The sequence below is a fragment of the Zea mays genome, chromosome 8, assembly GCF_902167145.1.
Source record: "Zea mays cultivar B73 chromosome 8, Zm-B73-REFERENCE-NAM-5.0, whole genome shotgun sequence".
Taxonomy (NCBI): Eukaryota; Viridiplantae; Streptophyta; class Magnoliopsida; order Poales; family Poaceae; genus Zea; species Zea mays.
Window position 1 is genome coordinate 75,070,146 of NC_050103.1, and position 22,079 is coordinate 75,092,224.

Below are 22,079 nucleotides of genomic sequence, written 5' to 3' on the forward strand. Positions count from 1 at the left end.
CGCTTACTTGGTAGAGGTGTATGGGAGTCACGATCCCTTGGCAGATGGGTAACATGACTTGTGGGTACAGGGTACAACCTCTATAGAGTGTAAAACTGGTATACTAGCCGAGCTCACGGTCATGAGCAACTCAGGACTCTCGCATGATTAAATTATGGAACTTAAATTTAATTTGTCATTTGCATTGCATGAGATTTATTATTAATTTTGTTCTATTCTTATTATGGTTTGGTATTTACTTATATTTAGTAATTGCTAATAAAATTTGACCAACTTATGAAAAAGCAATGCTCAGCTTTAACTCCTATCGTTGATCAGCCTTACACATCACGTGAACTCCCACCTTTGGTGAGTTCATGTACATTGTTTCCCACAACTTGTTGAGCGATGAACATATGTGAGCTCACCCTTGCTGCCTCACACCCCCACAGGAGAAGAACAGGTGGCCCAGGAGGAGCCGCACAACGAGGAGTTTGACTTGATCTAGGTGGTATCTCCTAGTCGACTTTTTGGCGCCAAGGATGGACTTCAGTTCACTTTATGTTTATCTTTTATTTTGTAAGACTTCCGCTATGTAATAAATAATTTTATGATATTGTGACATTTATCTCTATACACTATGTTATCATATGTGTTGTCTTCTTTGGCGCATATATGAGATGCACTCGGTTTTATCCCTTAAATCTGGGTGTGACATTAATGTGTCAATGACACATGATTAAAAATATTTTTTGTAAGGATGACAAATAGTTAAATGTGTGGAACTGAACACGCCCATAATCATCACACCTAGCTCATGTCAAGTCGCAGCCGCATCGCCATTTGCCATACCGAGGCATGTATCGCGCGGACTACAGTGTTGCACCCCTACCTGTCAATCAGTGGTACTGTACGGCAGGGCAACATCGTAGCCCACTAGGAAGTACTCATAGGCCCACACCACACACATTGCCTTTGCTCGTTACTATAGAGGCGTAATGACTATTCCTACCGTCATATTTGCTTTGGCAGGGGCGTAGGGTCACCTAGCTCTGAATTCTTTTTGATGCAGTGAAGCTGATGCCCACACACACATGCACTCATCAAGTAGTACAAAGTGGGCCTGCTGCCTGTCGGTGATTATTTAGCGCAACATTTGGGTCTTTGGAGAATTGGAGAAGAGGAGGATGCAATGGATGATGGAAGAAGTCATCATTGTTGCATCATTACCGCTAGACGATGATAATGATTACCATGCATGGTGGGGTGGCAGCGGCGCCTGTTTTTGTAGGATCCTATATATAGGTGTCTATGGACCAAATAGTGTGACATGTGATGTGATCCCTCAACTCTCTCTCTCTCGCTTTGGCTGACGATCCAAGAAGCAATGCAACATAGAGCCGAACATACAAGTTGTCTTGTCCAAAGAGCAGGTGCTCGACATCTATGACATCCTAAAGCTATCTCCAACAACGTCCTCTATATCCATCCTCTATATCTGTCATTTACAGTCTTCTCTAAAAGATTCTATCATCTATATCTTCTTCCTCTCCAACAACGTCCTCTAAATGACGTCCACTATACTCAAATACCTATATTAGAGACATTTTTTATTTTTATTTTTTGTACATACCTATTTATCATACTCTCAAATGTATTGTACATATTTTAGTTTTGCTAAACCGGTTATTTAAAGTATTAATATAGATAGAGGAACGTTTAGAGAAACTCTATATATAGAGAATCCAGCAGCGTTCTCTAAATTTAGAGGACCGTTTAGAGGACGCTGCTGGAGTGCGTAGAGAACCATTTGATCCTCTATATTTAGAGTAGAGGACCCTTTAGAGTTTGGAGCCAGCCTAATAGGGTGACCGGTCAGATTCCGGACTTTAGAGCCCGACGCGGCTGAGGCCAGCGTCTCTGAAGGTGGCACAGGCGCTCGCCCGAGGCAGCTCATAGAAACGGTAGTTTTTGGCCCGAGCTAAGGGGCTGCAGCTCGGGTCTAGCCTAAGGCTGTCTCCAGCAGCGTCCTCTAAATTCTATCCCCTAAAGGAATATTCTGTCTTTTACATCACACTCTAAAAGATTCTGTCCTCTATATCTTCTCAGTCTCCAGCAACGTTCTCTAAATTCGGTCCTCTAAAGTTATAGTGTTAACAGATTTTCTTTTTCCATCCATTTAGCTTTATTTTTGTTTTATTTCCATTACACACAATAAAATGGATGCGCAAAATTGAATTACAGACTAATTAAATTAATTGCGTTTGGTAACCTATATTACTAATCTTTTTTTAAATGCTACTAGACTTTATTTTATACATTTTATTCAGTATTGGACAAAATCATAGACCTGCTGAAAAATATTGACCCACTACAAAATATTGTTTTTTTTCAAAATGGCAAGAGCAGTACTTTATTTTATGATTAAAAAACGAGCAATAAATGAGAAGGGAGCGTCCACGTAGGCTTGCTGCAAAAAATGACAAAGTGAGCGAATGAACCTGACACACATAGCGAACATGAGGGCTCCTCCACGTTTACAGGCCGACGGAGGCATCCGGTATCATAGCGCACCGTTTACCCATCGCTGCTGTAGGGAAAAAGGAGCCAAAGAAACGGTAAATTTAGAGTACCGGACCTTTTACCGGGCCTTGCTGGAGAGAGTCTAATAACATGCGATGTCCGGACCGGCCCAGTGAAGGCAATATGCCCCACTGAAGCCCAGAAGCTACCTAAACTTCCAGCCGTCTCCTCCGCACGCGAAAACCCTAGCAGCTCCGTAGTCCCTCTCCTCTGGAGGTGGCGGCGCTCCTCCCGTCTTCTTCTTCTTCTTCCTGTACTATATATATATAGCTTCCCCTCGCAAATTGTCACTGACGTTCATTCGGCTTGCTTGATTGTTCCAGGTATTCGCAGTCGACCGTGTCCTCGGAGCACGTAAGTTACGAATCTTCGCTTCTTCTTGTGATAGTGTTTCGAGTTGCCTCATGTTTACCTTGAGTCGTCTGCCGGCTCGCCACATGGTCAAGGCGCATCGCCGTCGATGCCCGCTCGATTCCACCGTCAGCCAGATTTTTCTGGCTCGATGTACCTGCGACGTAGTGTGGAGATGAGACGCGCAGGTGACGCCGGATGCTAGGGAACCGGAACTAGATCCGGTCCCTGCTACTGTGGTGGCTGCGCTGGTTTCTGAATTCTCATATTGGGATTTGAATGAATCCTTGAAACATTTATAACATGCCTTGACCGCTTGTTTACTTAGGTCTCTAGTTGAGGAGGGCATTGTTAAGATTTGCTCTGGTCCATGAGCGTGTATGTTTACTTGTTGTGGTCTGTAGTACGTATTCACCAAGTAATTTTTGGTGTTTTCACCGTAGATACTGGTCTCTAATTCTCTATGCTCTTCTGTTTGGTTGTCCGTTAAGCCTGTTGGTATTTTTTCTGATGCTTCAGTATGTCCTGCTGTCTGACACCTTCAACATAACTCTTGTTATCATACATTAGTGCTTGAGCTTTTCTTTGGATTCTAACAGACAATAGATTCAAGGTACTCTGGTAATTTGATTTTTAGGTTGATTTGCTTTAGTTCCTTGGTTCAGTTGCTTTACCATTTTATTACCTGACATCACTGTCATGTGGCTAAAGAGTTAACTTAACTGATACGATGATTTCTGATGGCTTGAGCAGGATGAAGGTTGTTGCTGCCTACCTGCTTGCTGTCCTCGCTGGGAATGCCAGCCCCTCCGCTGAGGATTTGACTGGCATTCTGGAGTCAGGTAATTTCATTTAACTGTTATTCCAATGTATAACTATTATTACTATTAACTCTGCTTTGGTTTATGGAAAAGACTAAATTCTGACAATAGCATTGCCTGCTTCTTGAATGTAGGGTTTTTATGTTTAACTAGAAGTTAACAATTATTTAGCACAATTGGTTTGATTGTATTCATCACAATAATGGTCCTGTATTCACTGATTTATTGTTCTGCTCTTCTGGTTGTACTTGGTCGCATGGCTCATGTAGCAAAAGCATCTAATGCAATCATTCCTACTTGTTCATGTTGCAGTTGGCTGTGAAGTTGACAATGAAAGGATGGAACTGCTGCTGTCCCAACTGAGCGGTAAGGACATCACCGAGCTCATTGCCGCGGGCAGAGAGAAGTTTGCTTCAGTCCCATGTGGCGGCGGCGGTGTGGCTGTTGCGGCAGGTGCACCTGCTGCTGGCGGAGCTGCTCCTGCAGCTGAGGCAAAGAAAGAAGAGAAGGTGGAAGAGAAGGAAGAAAGCGATGATGTAAGATCGTTGTTCTCCAATTCTGGCTGCACTTTTTCCCCCTATCAGAACAGCAGTAATAAAGTACTCTGTTCTGGTATTATCAATATACTACTTTCAATTCATCTTGATATCAATGGCCACATATTCTTTTATACTGTTGTTTCCTTTGCTGTCGACAACATCCAGAGACTTTATCATGTTCATTATCTTTTATGCAGGATATGGGCTTCAGCCTCTTCGACTAGGTTGCACAGTCATCACAGTATTGTTTCGGGCAGTGAAATCAAAGGGAAACCAGAGTCATGTTTAGATTTTAACCTTATTTTATGTTGGAAAGTACTGCAAAGACTGCTAATTGTCTCTGTATTTGGTAATTCAGCTGTAGATTGCTATGATGGTTGGGATTTACTCGTGAACCAGAGTTTTTCTATCTTATATCCTGAATTGGTTATCCCAAAGTTTTCTGGCTTTTTAACTATTTTGTTGTTACATGTTGATATTGCTTTGTTCATCCTTATCCACCTACTATGGCTATTTGCAATCACAAAATCACTTGATGGCGGTCAGCCTAGAATTATCAAGCTGATATTAATGGGTCATAAGATCTTGTGGAACCTTTTATTTAAAAAAATAAATTATGCTCAAATTCTATAAGTATATGAAATTATTTATAAATACTTTTATATTTATTTCTATACATATATTCCAAATTGTAAGACTTGGCTGTCAAAATATTAATATCCATTTAATTTCCAGCCTCTGGGTTTCATTGGAACACAAGATTTTCAAAACTCAGGAATAGGAAAAACACAGGGTTATTTGTAACACAGAAAGGTCATAAAACATATTTGGATCATGCTTAGGAACGCAGCTGACCGACACCGTGGGACCAACAGCGGAAATTTGCAGGCCATCTCGCCATAGACACGTCTAGCTTCATTGGCAGCAACAAATAATCTCACTTTTAACATTTCCCACATGAATTGCCCACGTTTTTTTACGATGATGAAACAACTTCGTATTCTATTTACAGAATTGTATCAGGATTTCATATATTTTGTAAAAAGAAACCAAGGAAATTAAACAGGTGTAGTATAGTAGAGCACTGCCTACAGCCTAGAGACCCCTCAAAAATCTTATTTCTTCCATCAGTGGCAAATCTTCTGCCATCATTGGCAACTGGCGCCCTGCAAACAAAGATTGAAGCTGCGTTTGCTTGACCCAGTGAAAATCCCAAAAAATATCATGTACCCCACGTAGTTTATCACGTTGCAACACATGCTTGTTGAAGTCTTGGAACAAATCCTTTCTGTGTACAGACCTATCACAAGGCAAGTAAACTTTTCAATATAGCATGACAAATCGGTTCAGTCGTGCACTTCAAATACTCAAGGCCTGTTTTGTTTCCCTGGCCTAAAATAAAAAGGCTAAAATTTAATCTAAAGTACCAAACAAGAGCTAAAAGGAGCTAAAATATTTTAACTCCATTACCCCACAAAGAGGAGCTAAAGTGGGATAAAATGGCACCTTTCCACCATATGCCCCTCCACCCGCCCCAAACACCCCGCCACCACCCCCACCCGGAGCTGGTTATTGGTGCAGCGGCAGTACCAAGGCCACTACGAACTGACATCCCTCCACGTTTTGCTTCATGTTTTGGCGCAACGGTAAAGTGGGAGTATTAGGCTATTTACAACGAGGATTTCGTAGCACTCTTTCCAACACTATCACATCATCCAAAGTGTTATGAAACTCAGAATAAAACAATGTCTCTTAATTTAAAATTTTACTTCGCTATTTTATAAACTAACATACCAATTAAATGATATAACTCAATGACCAATAGAAGTTAGTAAAATATATACCACCATGAAACTAATATTGAGAATAGCCTTAGGGCATTTTGGTCTTTGTGAACAGTTTAGTTGCTTTAGTAACTGTTTTAGTCCAAGGATCCAAACATGGTGGTATTAAGTTTATCCTCTAAATTTTAGCTCTTTTGCTTTAGCCAAGAGAAACCAAACAGACCCTAATTGAGCTGAACCGAAAGATCAATTTGACTGCAAAATATTGATATAGAAAGAAGCAAAACCTGTTTAGAAGGGACTAATTTGGCGGGCCAATTTAATTTGCCATTCATAAACCAGGCGCTCAGGGGTAGGTGCCGAAGCGTCCCTCTCACGCGCACTTGCATCATCAACATGAATGACAGATAAAACATCTTCAACCAGTTTGTCCCTGCCGCCCCTTAGTGGATCCTACAATGGAGCATCAAGTCAAGGCTACAAACAACTAGAAAAGGATAACTATGTGAAGTTTTGGATGATACAATATTTCAGTGAATCTTTTGCAGAACTCCAGTACGATGCCAGAATTTCAAATGGCTCTGTTTACTATTGCACAGAGCTTTCTTCTCAATTCAAACACCGCTCGAAACGAAAGTAGATATTTTTCAATCAGTTAAGGTTTCAGTAAAGTGATCTGAGAGGGCCTAGCCCACGACATCCTGTAACATATAATCTATAAATCTCATCTCACGAACATATCCAGTTAGGATTTAGGAACACCCTGAATGTCCCCCCAATAAAGATGCAGTAATGTATGTAGCATTGTTCTGCAATCCTTCTCATTGGGGTTATACAACCAATACACGAAACTTATCAAGTATAGCAGCATGTTAGTTGATCAATTATGATAAAGCTTTAAAAACTAAAAAGCACAAGAACCGAAGTGATATGGCTTCAGCACTCATATTCTGGTATTCAAGATATCCTACCTGTAAAAATACATCAGTATGTGTTTTCCCTTTATACAATTGTAACTCTACTTTTCCACCAGCTTGTTTAAGGACATCAGCAAAAGTTTCGCTGTGCATAAAATAAAACGGAGCTATTCAGAGCCAGAAGATGGAGCAAGAAAGGATTATATCGAAAAGAAAGACAAATCAATGTTCCCAAATAACGATATAATGGTCATATGAGCTTGATTTCAGAAATGAAAACTAATAACGGCAAGAAACTTTTTTTTTGGGGGGGGGGGGGGGGGGGGGGGGCACAATTGAAAGTATGAAGAGACAATGTTTGCGTGAAATAATGGAGCTATAAAGTATAAACGCCTCTAGAGCTTGTAGCTCTTGCTAATTAATCCTGGCTTTGAACTTTTGTAAAATGTTAATAGAAGTCAGAGTCCAAATTGCTATCTACGAGTAGGATTTCAAAACAAAATAAATTGCTAAAATATGGCTAACAGTTTTGTTTGTGTATTCAATTTAAAATTGATGTTGACATCTAAATAAAGCAGTGGAAAATATGCAAACACTTAAGGTATCAATAACCCGGTTAGAGTAAACTAGCCCAGAACAAAAATAATGAACCTGGCAGATGATGGTATGGAGTAATCTGCTGTTCCATGCAATAGTACAATCTGAGGTAGTAGAGATATGGTTTCTGCACTTAATTTTTTGGCGACAATTTCAGGTGAGTAATGTGGCAGTGATTCCTCTCCCTCCATTATGCTGAAATCGTGGCTTGTAATTTAGTCAGCACTTACTCAATTGCAAAAAGAACACCTTCACAAAAAGTAAATCCACATTATTTACCTGAGAAATATTGAACGATAAAGACCACGCTCATGAAAGTGATCGACCAAATTTTGGATATTGTATCTGCAAATTGAAAATAAGTATATATGTCATGTAGGATTGTCAACACAACCTTAGTATCTCAGTTTGGAACAGCAGAAACAGGGTGGCAATAGTATGTTTTGTTTGACAGATCATTTTATATTCCTATTTGCCAAAATGCAAAATTCAGTCTGCTGAAATCGAAGAAGTCTAGCCTTTTCTAGAAGTGAAGGGCTAGGCCCAGTTTCATATATCAGAATTCATTATTCAAGCATGGTGCAAGTATGTTTAGTGCTTTATCAGATAAAATTATCTTATGTGCTGGCACTATTGAGAAATGATTAATAATATGATATATGATTAAAAATGTAAATTTACAGACATTAAAACAGATGCCGAGGCTTTCAAGTTCTCACCCTCCAGATAAACCAAAATATGCTTTTATTTGAGCCACATTCCAATAGGTATTCTCTCCCTTAGATTCCTTAATTGCTTGCTCTAAGAGAGCGCAGGCCGCGATATGTGCTCCTGCTGATTGGCCCATCAAGTAGATTCTACAGATTCATCATAAATTCATTTATTAAAAGTTAACAATTAAAATACAGGATCTAAAGTAGAGATGCTCAAAGAACAACTGTAAGTACTACTACTTGCAAACAAATGTCAAAGTATCACTTACTTATTAGGATCCCCTCCAAAGCTAACAACATTGTTACAAATGAATGATATCGCCTCAGAAGCATCACTGACCATGTCGCTTATTGTTCCTTGAGGGAAATTTCTGCCATCCATATTTAAATTTTGCCGATGAAGCAAAAATAAATCATTCAGTCAATACTCAAAATTAATTAAAAAGGTACAGGTTGAAAACATAATGGTGAACTACGCATATGTGGTGTATACATCACAAAATTCTAAGGCATCAGCACCTGTAATCAATACAAGCTACTATAATTCCTCTCTCTGCTAACCGCCTTCCAAGGAGAGCACCCCAAGCCTTGTAACTAAATATAAGCCACATCAGTAACAAGGAAAGTCGTCATGAATTAACGCTGTAACGTATTGTAATTCGTGAGGAAACTGTCACTTACCCAATGATCCAAGCTCCACCAGTTACGAATGCCACAACTGGACTTGATTTGCTATTATCTTTGGGTATGTACAAATCCAACCTGCATAATATCTCTAGATCTACTATTACAAATGCTCCAGGACGCTATGTAGACATGACTTTATTTAATCTTTGCTTACCTATTTCTTGGTTGTTCTCCATAGATTACACTTCTAATAACATGTCTTGAAAAGAAATAGTAGTACCCAACTGGAAACAAACAAAAAATGGGGTATAAATGTTAGTTGTTAGAACATGTTATGCCGATCATATTTGAACACCATCTATCAAAAGCCTATACGGAAGCAAATTGTTTACCAAGAAAAGGTTTGGAGAAAAATACCCAGGAAAGAGGTAAACAATATGTAACCACTATATTCCAAGATAAAACTAAATCTCTTATCACACACCTTTTATGAAACCAGGCATGAGTAGAACTGCATAAACAAGGAGTGCAATAAGCTGCGATATCCACCGATAACTAACCCTGAAAAACCACAGAGCATGTGAGAAATCCAATCATGAAGCTCGGATGCATCTGTGCATTGCAGTGAATGGATAACACACTGTAGGTTGCATAATGAGTACTCCCTTTGTTCTCTATCTTAATGTCACAAAGGTTTATCCTAAGTTAAAGTTTTGAAAACTTTGACCAACAATATATATAAAAATAATTATTTTTAAATAAAATAAATTATTGTGGTACATGTTTCAATAATAAATATAATGGTTTTATTTTTATTTAGTCAATATTTATGAATATTTTGTTATTAACTGTCAAAATTTTAAAATATTGATTTTGGACAAATCTTCGTGATCTTAAGATAGGGGACATAGGGAGTATGTAGCTATCTTTTCTTTTTCTTCGTCCAATAAAAATTGCGGCAAAGCATTTGTCGTCCTTTTAAAAAATGTTACATAATATAAATTAACATGTCGCTCCAATCCATGCAAGCAAAAGATGCCACATCATCCCTCAGAAACAGTTGGAAAAAAGGGGGAAACAATGTTGGTACTAGCTTGCTCCTAACATTACATGTTCCTATCACCATAAGAGATAGGGATGCAAGTTCTTACAAATTACTACTACCCTTAACCACTCCACATATAGGACACATCAAACTGCGGCACAATTCCCATTTCCAAACAGTGACCACCACTCCACCAGTCCACCACCGATCAAGGAAACACTATAGCAAAGCATGGAACCATATCGCAGCACCCGCAATTTCAGAGCGATCGGAGCCAGCAAGATGCGGAGGGGGTGGGGGTCGTTAACAATCGCGCGTAATATTGGTAAATGCAGATCACCCGAGGTATCCGAGCAGGGTGAAGGCGAGGCCCGTGACGAGGTACGTCTCGGCGGCGGCGTGCCCGACGTCCTCCCGGAAGGTGGTGCGCTTCCCGTCGCCCGCGCGGCCGCTGCGGGGGCTCGAGTAGTCGAGCGGGGCCGCGCCGGTGCGGCGGCGCAGGCCCTGGGCCCCGCTGCGCGGAACGAAGGCCTCCCCCTCGGCGCTCGCGCGCCCGCAGGCGGGGTGCTCGCTGGCGAGCTGCATTGCAACGGCGATCAGCGGGTGCGAGGGTCCCCGTAGCAGTGTAGGGTGAGGCCGTGAGGGGAGCGGACTCGGGGTGGCCTGGAGGTGGAGTCATGGAGAGAGAGAGGGGGGCGGGGGAGGTTCGTGGGGGGGAGCCAAAATTGGGGAGCGGATGAGCGCGCGAGTCGCCGCATGTGGCTTTGTCTGTCTGTGTGGTCTTTGCAGTGCATGGGAGGGTGACTTGGTGACAGGTGAGGCCGCGAGGGGAGGACGCGGGGCTGGCAATTTGGTGATGGGCTCTTGGAAACTCCTGAGGCCCATACGCCCCTTCGGAGCCACGAGTCTCTACAACAGCTGTGGTGGGCTAGGCCTCGTTTCGGCTGAGAAAATGGGGCCTCTCTGCGATGCTGACTGGGTCTGCCGTTGGCTGGTCCAATGACCGAACGGCACGTGGCGCCGGTGCCGACTGCCGGCGAGCTGGCTTGCGCGTGCGCCGGGCGGCTCGAGCGCCGCTGTGGGCGAGAGAGCACGACTAACGGTCACGAGCACGGCGTCACTAGAGATGTCCAAATGGACGGGCTGTGCCGGTCCACGGGCTCCAAACGAGGTTCAAACACGCCCCGCTACGTTAATAATCGTGCCGGGCCGGTCCATGGTCCGACGGGCCTAACGGGCCTATAACAATATATAACGTTTAAATGATAAAAATATCCTAAAAGTATGCATTTTTAGGGTTTAAACCATATTTATTAGCTCTAAGCATTTATTTACACCCACATAACCAACAAAAACACATGTTTCTTGTGTTTATACTCTATATTCAAGTATAATATATGTATTTATATGAAAAAATAGAAAAAAAATAAAATCGGGCCATGCCGGACCTAGCCCGTCGTGCCACGCCTTCGGCCCAGGCACGGCCCAGTGACCGAGCCGGGCCGGCACGGGCCCGGTTCACTATGTGTCGTGCCGGGTTCGTGCCGGGCCAAACCTGTGCCGGGTTTCGGGCCGCCCGGTGTTAGGGGTGTGCTTCGTAGCCGAAGATCCTAAAAAGAGCAACTTCGAAAGGTCTTCTCAGAAGCAAGCGCCGAAGCTATTATCTATAAAGCTTCGGCATAAAGACAAATCTCAAGATGAAGGGTCGAACCGACTTAAAGATGAATTGACTTAAAGACCCATGATGTTTTGTGTCATTATTATAGTCGATTGTAAAGGACAAATGTAATTTTGCGCAGGTTGCATCCTGTGCCTATAAATAGGTGAACAGTATCCCGGCACTGTTCACGCGATCATGTAATCACGGACACGTTACGCTTGAATTATTGCTTTCCGACAAGGCGAAGGTATAAATGTGCCTAAATATTATGTTTTAATACTTGCATATTTATATAATAAAACATGTGAATATATTTCATACTTTATACTTCATTTTCATTGTTGTCTTACTAATATGATTACGAAGGTGAAACCTTCGTGATACTTTACTTATGACCTTCGTCCGAAGCTCATTAAATCCTTGGAGAGATAATGCTTCAGCGGACGAAGGGTGTTTATACTTAACATCTTTGTGTTGCCTTATTCTTAATTCGAAGCATTTGAGAACAAGTCCCCAACATTGGCGCCCACCTCCGGTGAACTCACTTCCACTTTCTGAGCTGATGGCTTCGTTCAAAGCTGGAGTTGCTTCGGCTCCGAAGCTTGTACTCCTGATAACAGGCGGGTCATGCTCAGAGCCGGCTAACAAGAAGCAGAAGAAAGAGGCACAGAGAAGGGTACAACATGTATGGGTGCAAGGACCCTTCATCGAGTCAAGATGGTCTCACATCCCGATTACTTTCTCCCAAGAGGATCTTCAGCTCAAGGATTACCCTCACAATGATGTTATGGTTATCTCTTGTGTTATCAAAGGATTTCTGGTCCATAATGTTTTGGTTGACACAGGCAGTGCAGCGGACATTATATTTGCTAAGGCCTTCAGACAGATGCAAGAGCCCGAAGATAAGATTCAAGACGCCACACATCCCCTTTGTGGCTTCGGGGAAGGCAGATTGTAGCACTTGGCAAGATCACGATGCCAGTAACCTTCGGATTTATCAACAACACAAGGACTAAACAAGTTGTGTTTGATATTGTTAACATAGAGTACCCTTACAACACAATCATTGGTCGTGGTAGAGGTTTCGGAAGATGTCTGATGACAAGGCCGAAGGTGCTCGGAATGAAGTGAAAAGACTCCTCAGCGCCGGAGTCATTAGAGAAGTGAAATACCCAGAATGGCTAGCCAACACTGTTATGGTAAAAAGGGCCAATGGCAAATGGAGGATGTGTATTGATTTTACTGATCTCAACAAGGCTTGTCCGAAGGATGAGTTTCCATTACCAAGGATAGATTCCCTAGTTGACGCAGCAGCTTCGTCAGAGCTTATGAGTCTGCTAGATTGTTATTCAGGCTATCATCAAATTTGGATGAAGAAAGAGGATGAGCCAAAAACCAGCTTCATAACCCCTAGTGGAACATATTGTTATCTTCGGATGCCTGAGGGGCTCAAGAATGCTGGAGGAAGTTTCAGCAGAATAACAGCGAAGGTTCTTCATTCTCAGATAGGCAGAAATGTGCTAACTTATGTTGATGATATCATAGTAAAAAGCACGAAGCAAGAAAATCACATTGCTGATCCGCAGGAGACCTTCGCTAATTTTAGACAAGCCGGTCTGAAGCTGAATCCAGAAAAGTGTGTCTTCGGAGTGAAGAAGGGGAAATTCCTTGGTTGCCTAGTTTCAACAAAAGGGATTGAGGCTAATCCAAATAAAATCGAAGCTATTCTTCAGATGGAACCACCAAGCACAAAGAAGGGGGCTCAACGACTGACGGGAAGACTTGCATCTTTGAATCAATTCATATCTAGATCGGTAGAGAGTAATTTACCATTTTTTGAAGTGCTGAAGTCAGCCGAAGTTTTTCAATGGGGATCAGTTCAGCAGAAAGCCTTCGACGAGCTGAAGCAGTATTTGATAGATTTAACGACATTAACTCCACCAGCGCCAGGGGCTCCTCTGTTGTTATATGTCGCAGCTTCGCACTCAGCGGTAAGTGCGGCACTTGTCCAAGAGAAGCTTGAAGGGCAAACCAAAAAGCAAGCCCCAATATACTTCGTCTCCGAAGTTCTTAGTTTATCAAAGAAAAACTATACAGAATTGGAGAAGGTGCTGTATGCTGTTTTGATAGCTTCCAGGAAACTTCGACATTATTTTCAAGCATACCATATAATTGTTCCTTCTTCACAGCCTTTGAAGGATATTATGAGAAATAGAGAAGCTACTGGAAGGATTGGAAAGTGGGCCGCGGAACTCAATGAGTTCTGCATTGATTATGTGCACAGATCTTCGATTCATTCCCAGGCGTTAGCAGACTTCATTGCTGACTGAACGCCAGGGGCTCAGGAAGAAGAAGCAAGTAAAGATGTCGAAGCCTGGACAGTATTCTGCGATGGTTCTTAGGGAACCTTCGGGGCAGGTGCAGTTGCCGTCTTAATTGCACCTTCCAAAGTCAGAACATGCTACGCAGTGAAACTTGATTTTAGTTGTACAAATAATATTGCTGAATACGAAGCTTTGCTTTTGGGCCTTCGGAAGTTGAAAGCAATGGGGATAAGAAGGGCGGTCCTCAAAACTGATTCCCAAGTCATTTCTGGCCATGTTGACAAAAGTTGCAAAGCAAGAGATCCGAAGCTTGAAAAATATTTGAATACAGTTCGAAGACTTGAAGCCTCCTTCGAAGGGTTTTCTGTTAAGAATATTCCACGAGGAGAAAATGAACACGCTGATCTACTAGCCAAGTCAGCGGCACAGGGGCTGCCATTACCTTCGAAAGTTTTCTTTGAAACAATAAAAGCACCTTCGGTTGACCTTCTTGAAAGAGCAGTGATCAATATATCTCCTGTTTATAGCGAAGATTGGAGAACTGAGATCATGTCTTTTCTCCAGGGCAATTTCCTTTCAGATGATGAAGCTTATCAAAAGAGAATAGCGGCAAGAGCCCGTCCATATGTAATAATAGAAGGAGAGTTATACAAGCATGGAGTCTGTTCTCCATTACTCAAATGTTTATCCAGAACTGAAGGTATAGAGCTGATGAAAGAAATACATGCAGGCCTGTGTGGATCTCATATCGGATCCAGGCCTTTGTTGGGTAAAGTTTTTCGTCAAGGATTCTATTGGCCGAAGGCAGCTTCGGATGCAACAGAATTAGTCCAAAAATGTGAAGGTTGTCAAAAATGTGCAAGAGAACAAAAACAACCTTCGTCTCTAACTCAATTAATACAGCCCACTTGGCCATTGCAAAGATGGGGCCTTGATTTGCTAGGCCCACTTCCACCAGCACAAGGGAATTTAATATATGTTGTAGTGGCAGTGGAATATTTTTCTAAATGGATTGAGGCGAAGCCTTTAGCCACAATAACTTTGGTTACTGTCCAAAAGTTTTTCTGGCAAAATATTGTGTGTCGCTTCGGAGTGCCGAAGGCCATTACCGTGGACAATGGAACACAGTTTGATGCCGAAGCTTTCAGAGAGTTTTGTGAACAAATTGGCACGAAGATCCATTTTGCATCAGTTCGGCATCTGGAGTCAAATGGACTTGTCGAAAGAGCTAATGGCATTATAATGACAGGAATAATGAAGTTAATCTTCAACCAGCCCAGGGGGAAGTGACCGGACGAATTAATAAAAGTGGTGTGGAGCCACAACACAACAATATCAAGGTCAACAGGTTTTACACCATTCAAATTGTTGTTTGGTGACGAAGCAATAACCCCCAGAAGAAGCTAAAGCGGGATCAATAAGAACAATAGCTTCGGCAGAAGACGAAGCTGATTATTCTGTGGCAAAAGATGCTATAGAAGGGATCAGGCTTCAGGCTGTAGAGAATATCAGTAAATATCAAGCCGAAACAATAAAATGGTGTGACAGAAAGGTTCGGTTGAAAAATATTAAGCCAGGACACTTGGTACTTCGGAGAATTGCCAACCCAGACACAGTAGGCAAACTAGAGTTGAAATGGGAAGGGCCTTTCCTGGTAGTATCTTCGTCAAGACCCGGTTCCTATAGGCTGAAGGATATGGACGACATCGACATTCCTAGATCTTGGAATGCGGTTGAGCTTCGGTGGTATTATGTGTAACCTGATGTAATCTTTTTTATTCTTTCCTATGGCACCCTTTTCCTTTCCAAAGGGGGAGAAAGGTTTTTAATGGGGCCATACCATGTAATTTCTCTTTTTCTTATATATAATCTCTACAAGAGCAGTATCCCCCGAAGATGTAAATGTAAAAACTAGCCATGCACCATCGAGTGCAACGAGAAAAAGAAAAAACACGGAGAAGCTCGAAAGACGTCCCTAAGGGGATGCAGAGCACGACGAAGCTATAAAAAGCCGTTCCTAAGGGAGCGCAGCGTAAGTTTTCTGCTCAAAAGTCGTTCCTAAGGGAATGCAGAGCTTACAGCGAAAAGTCAACGCTGATTCCGCCGAAATAAAAGGCGAAGAAGCTCCTGAGGGAGGCTTACAGCGAAAAGTCAACGCTGATTCCGCCGAAATAAAAGGCGAAGAAGCTCCTAAGGGAGGCTTACAGCGAAAAGTCAGCGCTGATACACCGAAAAATAAGCGGTGAAGCCAAAAAATAAACGGCAAAGATTTGTTATTATGGTTTCATATGTGTCTTCGAACATTCATTTGCACGATACATTACGTCATACATTTGCATTCATAAACATTCACTTAGACATACATAGGATCATCATCATCATAACATACAAACTTGCTTCGGCTTCGAAAGAGAAGGTTTCGGAAAAAAGAGAAAAAGAGGCAATTTTATGCTTCGTTGTGTACGCAAAGAAGGGAAGGTGTTTTCGCCTATGGCTCAAAAGTATTAATTTCGTCCACACCAAAGCATTTCATACATGGACGGAAAAGTAAGATTATATTACAAAGTGAAATTCAATTACATCAGATACAAGTTATCACAGGAGTTTTTTGAGCTATTTTTACAGACTATTCGGGCTTCGACAGCAACTCTGGAGCTTCTTCCTTTTATTCTGCAGCTTCAGCTTCGGCTTGGTCAACATGTATGTAAGTATTATAAGCTAAATTCAAAATTCAAAGGAAAAGGTAATCATAAGGTATAATATTGTTACCAGCTTAAGGTGGTTCTATTGCTTCGTCACCAGCTTTCTCTCGCCCACCCTTTGTCCATATCACCTTTATAAATTTATTCGCAATGCTTCGTGCGAGATTAGGAATATCATCTGGAATTGCTGGTGATAGGCTGAAATTGGGTCTGTTGATAATTTTTCCGTGCTCACAGCCAGATTTCAAGAACGCAGCAGCGGTGCCCCGAGAAGCTATCAGGGCACAAAAGTCGTCGTGCCCAGCAATAACATCATCGAGGTCATCAATCTCACCTTCGATGTGTTCGAAGGCTCCTAGTAGATCTTCAGCCGAAGGAATAAATTTTTCACTACTGGCCCCGACTGAATAAAACACCTTATTCAGTCGTTGAACACATTGATTGCTGAATTTCAAACATTTGTTCTGAAGGTCTATCAATGATTTTTTCAAAACTAAACCATTCTGGATTTCAGCCTCAAGTTTTTCATTAAGCTTCAGCTTTTCTTGTTCGAAACCTTCTGACTGATAGAGAAGCTCCGTATTCAGTTCTGTTATTTTAGCTTCGGCTTCTGCTAGTAAACCTTCAGTCGTTTGGAGTTCGAACTCTTTTTTCTCAAAAGCAGTTGTTTGATCTTTTATTTTGTTTTCTAAGTTTTCAATTATAACCTCGTGCTTTTTGTCTTCTAAATCCTGTTGCATCTTCAAAGCTTTGCTCAATAGCATACTCTGTACACGAACAACCTTCGTTAGAAAACATTTTTTTATGAAAATAAAAAGTTAGAGGGAGATTGTTTACCTTGAAATTGGAATAAAACAAACTACCGACGATGTGCTGTCGTCGGTAGCGGCTAATATCAGCTTCGAGCTTCGGGAAAACGATACTATTTGATAGAGTACCGATAACCTTTGCTCCAGTTTGATCTTGGATGCAGCTTAGCTTCTCATCATCAACACCTCCGAAGAGAAGTGCCCCTGGTCGATAGCCGCAAGAAATGGCATACTCTTTTAATTCTTCTTTTTCGGCTTTTGTTAATTCTTGACCAACCAGGTTTTGAAAATTGAAAATTTCATCCTCTAGTGTTTCTTCGACAATTTCTTTCTTTTTCTCGGCCTCTGGGGCCAAAGCCTCTTCGGTGGCTCCAGTAGCTTCTTCTGCAGCCATGTCTAGCAGAATTTTATCTATATTAAGAGCCACACTTTCCAAATTAATGTCTTTGGCTCTAGTAGCTTCGGCATCTGTGGCCTCCGAAGGTGCAACTTCAGTGGCTGTTGTGCTCTCAATAGCAGGCACCTTCGGAGTTGAAGCCCTGGGTGGAGTTGCTTCAATCACTTCTGTCACAGTAACAATCCTTTGCCTCTTTGGCCTAGGTGCCTTTGTTTTTGTGGGCTCCTTTTCCTTATGAAAAAGCTTCGTCAGATGAAGCCCCAATGGACTTAGTTTGACAGGCAAAGTTTCAGTCATTACCTTTAGAATTTCCTCTATTTCAGTAGCAGAAGATGTCGCATAAGTCTTCTCTTCCTCATCAACTGATTTTTGCTTTGGGGTCGAGGCCTTTCTTTTCTTCGAAGCAACTGCTTTCGCCTCAGATTCTTGTTTCTTCTTCTTTGGTTGATCTTCGTCGTCTTTATTCAAAGCACTAGCCACTCTTTTTCTTTTTTGCCGTTCGGCACCCATGTCTAGTCGCTCATAGTCAGGATATTCAAAGCCTATAGCATCCATCACTCTATTTAGCCTTCGTTTCGGACGGGTGCCGAAGGCTGCTGTCATCAATTGATCTTCTTTTTTAGAATAATTTCCAAGAATTTCGTTGCACATTACTTCGATTGTATCCAGCCATTCTTGGCAGGGTACTTTGAAATGTTTCTTGAACTTGTAGTGGTAAGGCAGCCGGATAAGCTCCCCTTTCTTCTTCTCCCCCTCTAGTTTCGGCATTTCCCACTCCTTCAAAGTAGGAAATACTCTGAAGGCCAAAAATTCCTGCACTAAGTCTCTAGTGCCAATATGATCTGCAATTACTCAAAATTCAGCCAAAGCAATCTGGCTCGGGCTCCCCCGTATCATGTTGCACGGGGGTCTAGTTTCTCCGAAGGTCAGTTCTAATGGACTCTGGACCAATTTATCTTCATCTTCGTCAACTTTGACATAAAACCATTCCGATTTCCATCCTGCTGGTCATTTGCTTCGGTAGCTAATCACTGGGAACTTTGTGGTTTTGCGGTAAGCAAAGTTGTAGCAGCCAAAATTTTCATGCAAACCATCTCCCCAAGCTTTGGTTTGGTAGTGCAGTTCGTGTACTCGGCAGAAACCTTCGGCGAATGGTTCCACCCCCTGGCTTCGGAGGGCCCAGATATAAACACTTAGCCTAACGATAGCATTAGGCGTCAGCTGATGAAGGTAGATCCCATATTTCTTTAACACACCAGCAATCATCTTGTTCAGAGGGAATCTTAAACCAGCTTTAAAAAGACTTTTGAAAACCACCACTTCATTTTTTCCCGGCTTCGAGATAGTTTCTTCTCCACAAAATGAATCAATTCCTTCTTTGCTTCACTAAGATAGCCCAGCTTCACCATCTTAGGAAAATCAGCTTCGGAGATGGTAGACTTTCCGAAGTCCAGGTGGCTAGGCTTGCTCGGCACTACGCTGCTGTAATCATCTTCGGAATCAGTTTCTTCAACAGCAGCCTGTTCTGCTTCGGCAGCAGGGATGTCTTCGGCAGCAGGCATGTCCTCCGGTGTTACCAACCCAGAGCGCTTCATTGCTTCCGAAATAGGAACAGTGTCAGTAGCTTCGGTCTCATCTCCCTCACGATCGACCCGAGCAGTAGAGCAAACTCTGGCCATTTGATTATGACTTACTTGAAATTTTTGGTGTTAACTTTTTTGTTTTCTTCGAAGCTCTTACTCGTGCCGAAGCAGAATCACAAGCGAAGTTTCGTCTGAGCACGATGATTGAGCTTCGGCTATGACTAAAAATTTGGCAGCAAAACAGTGCAATAGCAATGAATGCTGTGGTAACTTCACACCTACCCGTCTGTTTATATAGTGCCACAGGTGGGAAGGTGAATCGGCAAGGTCTCCAGCACCGAACAAAACAGTCACCCGCACTCACTCGGTGGGCCATAGGGTCCGAGAAGGTGAATCGCTAGCGTGTGCGTAATTGGTGCAAGATGGGGCGCGCACGACGATTATTTTAATCGTTTCTCGCCAACGAGCTCAGGGAAGGTGTTTTTTAGATCTTCGGCGTCCCGAAGCCTAGAAGACTTTTTCACGGATCAAGCTCGTTACAAAAAACGATCTAGCACCGCGATGGGGCTACAGTTGGGGGTGTGCTTCGTAGCTGAAGATCCTAAAAAGAGCACCTTCGAAAGGTCTTCTCAGAAGCAAGCGCCGAAGCTATTATCTATAAAGCTTCGGCACAAAGACAAATCTCAAGATGAAGGGTTGAACCGACTTAAAGATGAATTGACTTAAAGACCCATGATGTTTTGTGTCATTATTATAGTCGATTGTAAAGGACATAAATGTAATTTTGCGCAGGTTGCATCATGTGCCTATAAATAGGTGAACAGTATCCCGACACTGTTCACGCGATCCTATAATCACGGACACGTTACGCTTGAATTATTGCTTTCCGCCAAGGCGAAGGTACAAATGTGCCTAAATATTATGTTTTAATACTTGCATATTTATATAATAAAACATGTGAATATATTTCATACTTTATACTTCATTTTTCATTGTTGTCTTACTAATATGATTACGAAGGTGAAACCTTCGTGATACTTTACTTATGACCTTCGTCCGAAGCTCATTAAATCCTTGGGGAGATAATGCTTCAGCGAATGAAGGGCGTTTATACTTAACATCTTTGTGTTTCCTTGTTATTAATTCGAAGCATTTGAGAACAAGTCCCCAACACCCGGCAAGCCCGGTCCGTTTAAACATCTATAGGCGCGACAAACTGAAGCGGTGGTGGAAAGCGTGCGGCGCCCGTGGTCGGAAATGGACCACAAAACGGATGGATTGCTCTGCATCTGCTCAGCATGATAAGGGGATCACGATTGTTGAAGGATGATCTCAACAGCCATCCTTTATGAAAGTCAATCGACGAACAGACATGGCCATTCGTCGCACCCTTCGACGTGCGAACGTGTTCATACGTCGTACCCTTGTACCTCTATATAAGCAACCATTCTATTAATAAAGAACTATGAATTGATTTATTTCTGGCCACCTTCTGTGTCTCGTTATATTTGCAATTCAATATGTTATCTCGCGAGAATAGAGAAAAGGAGAAGAATCTGTCGCTTGCAAGAAGGAAAAGATGGGCTTCAATCACCAAAACCGTACGCACGATGCACACAGTTTCTCTTCGACTTTTAGAGAGCGGCGGTGGCAGCAATGCTAGAGACACACTCGCACACCATGGTTGTGCCTAGTTGGACGCCGTGGCATGCCACGCCTGGCCTGAGGGACCCGCGCTGGGCCAATAGTGCCCGCGCAGCCGCGCTGGGGCCAGACAGGGCCACGTCAGACGCCCTTGAGCCATCGAGGCCGAGCCCGTGCTCGTCGGCTGAGGCTGCGCGCCGCTAGGTCTGCGCACGCGCCCGCTCCTACGTGTCGGGGCCAACGTCGACGAGCCCGCGCCTGGGCCGGGGACGCCGTGTCAGGGCTGCGCCCTCGCCTAACTAGGGGCCACCGGAGCGGTCGTCGCCGCCACGACTACTGAGGGAGGAGCAGTTAGGTTAAAAACCCTAAACCCTAACCGTCACCCCTTATGAGGCCGCCCGTGCCCCTGCGCTAATGGGTCGACCGCCTGGCTGGCCGCTTGGCTGGGCCATCTGCCTGGCTGGACCGCCGCCTAGATGGGCTTGTGTTTTATATTCTTATTTATTTATTTATTTACTGCAGTTTTAAGTATTGGACTATGTTTTAGTGCAGTTCGCAATAGTGTTATATATCTAATTTGGAATAATTAGATCCCTAATCTTGCATGTTTTTGTGCATATTTGTCTATTTTATTCCTCACGCAAAATAAAATTATAATTTCTGGGATACGCACAGGGTGATGGAGTCCTAAACATGGGCTGCACTAAATTCTTTTATAGAGATTTGTAGCCCTGAGACTGTGTTTTAGGCCGCATTTGAAATGCCTATCACTATAAGGTCTACATCTTTCGAGATGATTACCTATAGGTGCTAACCCAAAAAGATCATATGAAGTTCTTGGATGTTATTTTGAAAATTAGTAGAGCATAGATAATGGACACTTAAGCATTATCTATGGTTTGTTCATTTATTAAACTTATCAGTCCAGAGACCGTGTTTCTAGGCAATAATTTTTCTTGCTCACTACTAGGATATCTACCTCAAACCCTCATTAATTTGAGGAT

General features: G+C 42.5%; 2 protein-coding genes across 3 annotated transcripts; one reads left to right on the top strand and one right to left on the bottom strand.

Annotated features, from left to right (window-relative positions):
- The first annotated feature begins 2,559 nt into the window (after positions 1-2,559).
- Positions 2,560-4,743, top strand: LOC100194313 (acidic ribosomal protein P2a-4). Of its 2 annotated transcripts, XM_008656221.3 has the most exons (5): positions 2,560-2,778; positions 2,886-2,916; positions 3,667-3,755; positions 4,047-4,270; positions 4,471-4,743. In XM_008656221.3, the coding sequence occupies exons 3-5, from the start codon at positions 3,668-3,670 to the stop codon at positions 4,495-4,497; spliced, it is 339 nt and encodes a 112-aa protein (XP_008654443.1). In that variant the 5' UTR covers positions 2,560-2,778; positions 2,886-2,916; position 3,667; the 3' UTR covers positions 4,498-4,743. The 2 variants fall into 2 exon arrangements, with proteins under 2 accessions (XP_008654443.1, NP_001132823.1); NM_001139351.1 differs by having other exon boundaries at positions 2,748-2,916; positions 4,471-4,710.
- A 448-nt stretch (positions 4,744-5,191) lies between these two features.
- On the bottom strand, positions 5,192-10,709 carry LOC103635372 (probable isoprenylcysteine alpha-carbonyl methylesterase ICME). The gene is made up of 12 exons (XM_008657839.4): positions 10,297-10,709; positions 9,396-9,472; positions 9,126-9,195; positions 8,966-9,046; positions 8,804-8,878; positions 8,554-8,655; positions 8,291-8,428; positions 7,851-7,916; positions 7,626-7,766; positions 7,029-7,119; positions 6,345-6,510; positions 5,192-5,573 (listed from the first exon to the last, which is right to left on the bottom strand). The coding sequence occupies exons 1-11, from the start codon at positions 10,539-10,541 to the stop codon at positions 6,349-6,351; spliced, it is 1,248 nt and encodes a 415-aa protein (XP_008656061.1). The 5' UTR covers positions 10,542-10,709; the 3' UTR covers positions 5,192-5,573; positions 6,345-6,348.
- Positions 10,710-22,079: the final 11,370 nt, after the last annotated feature.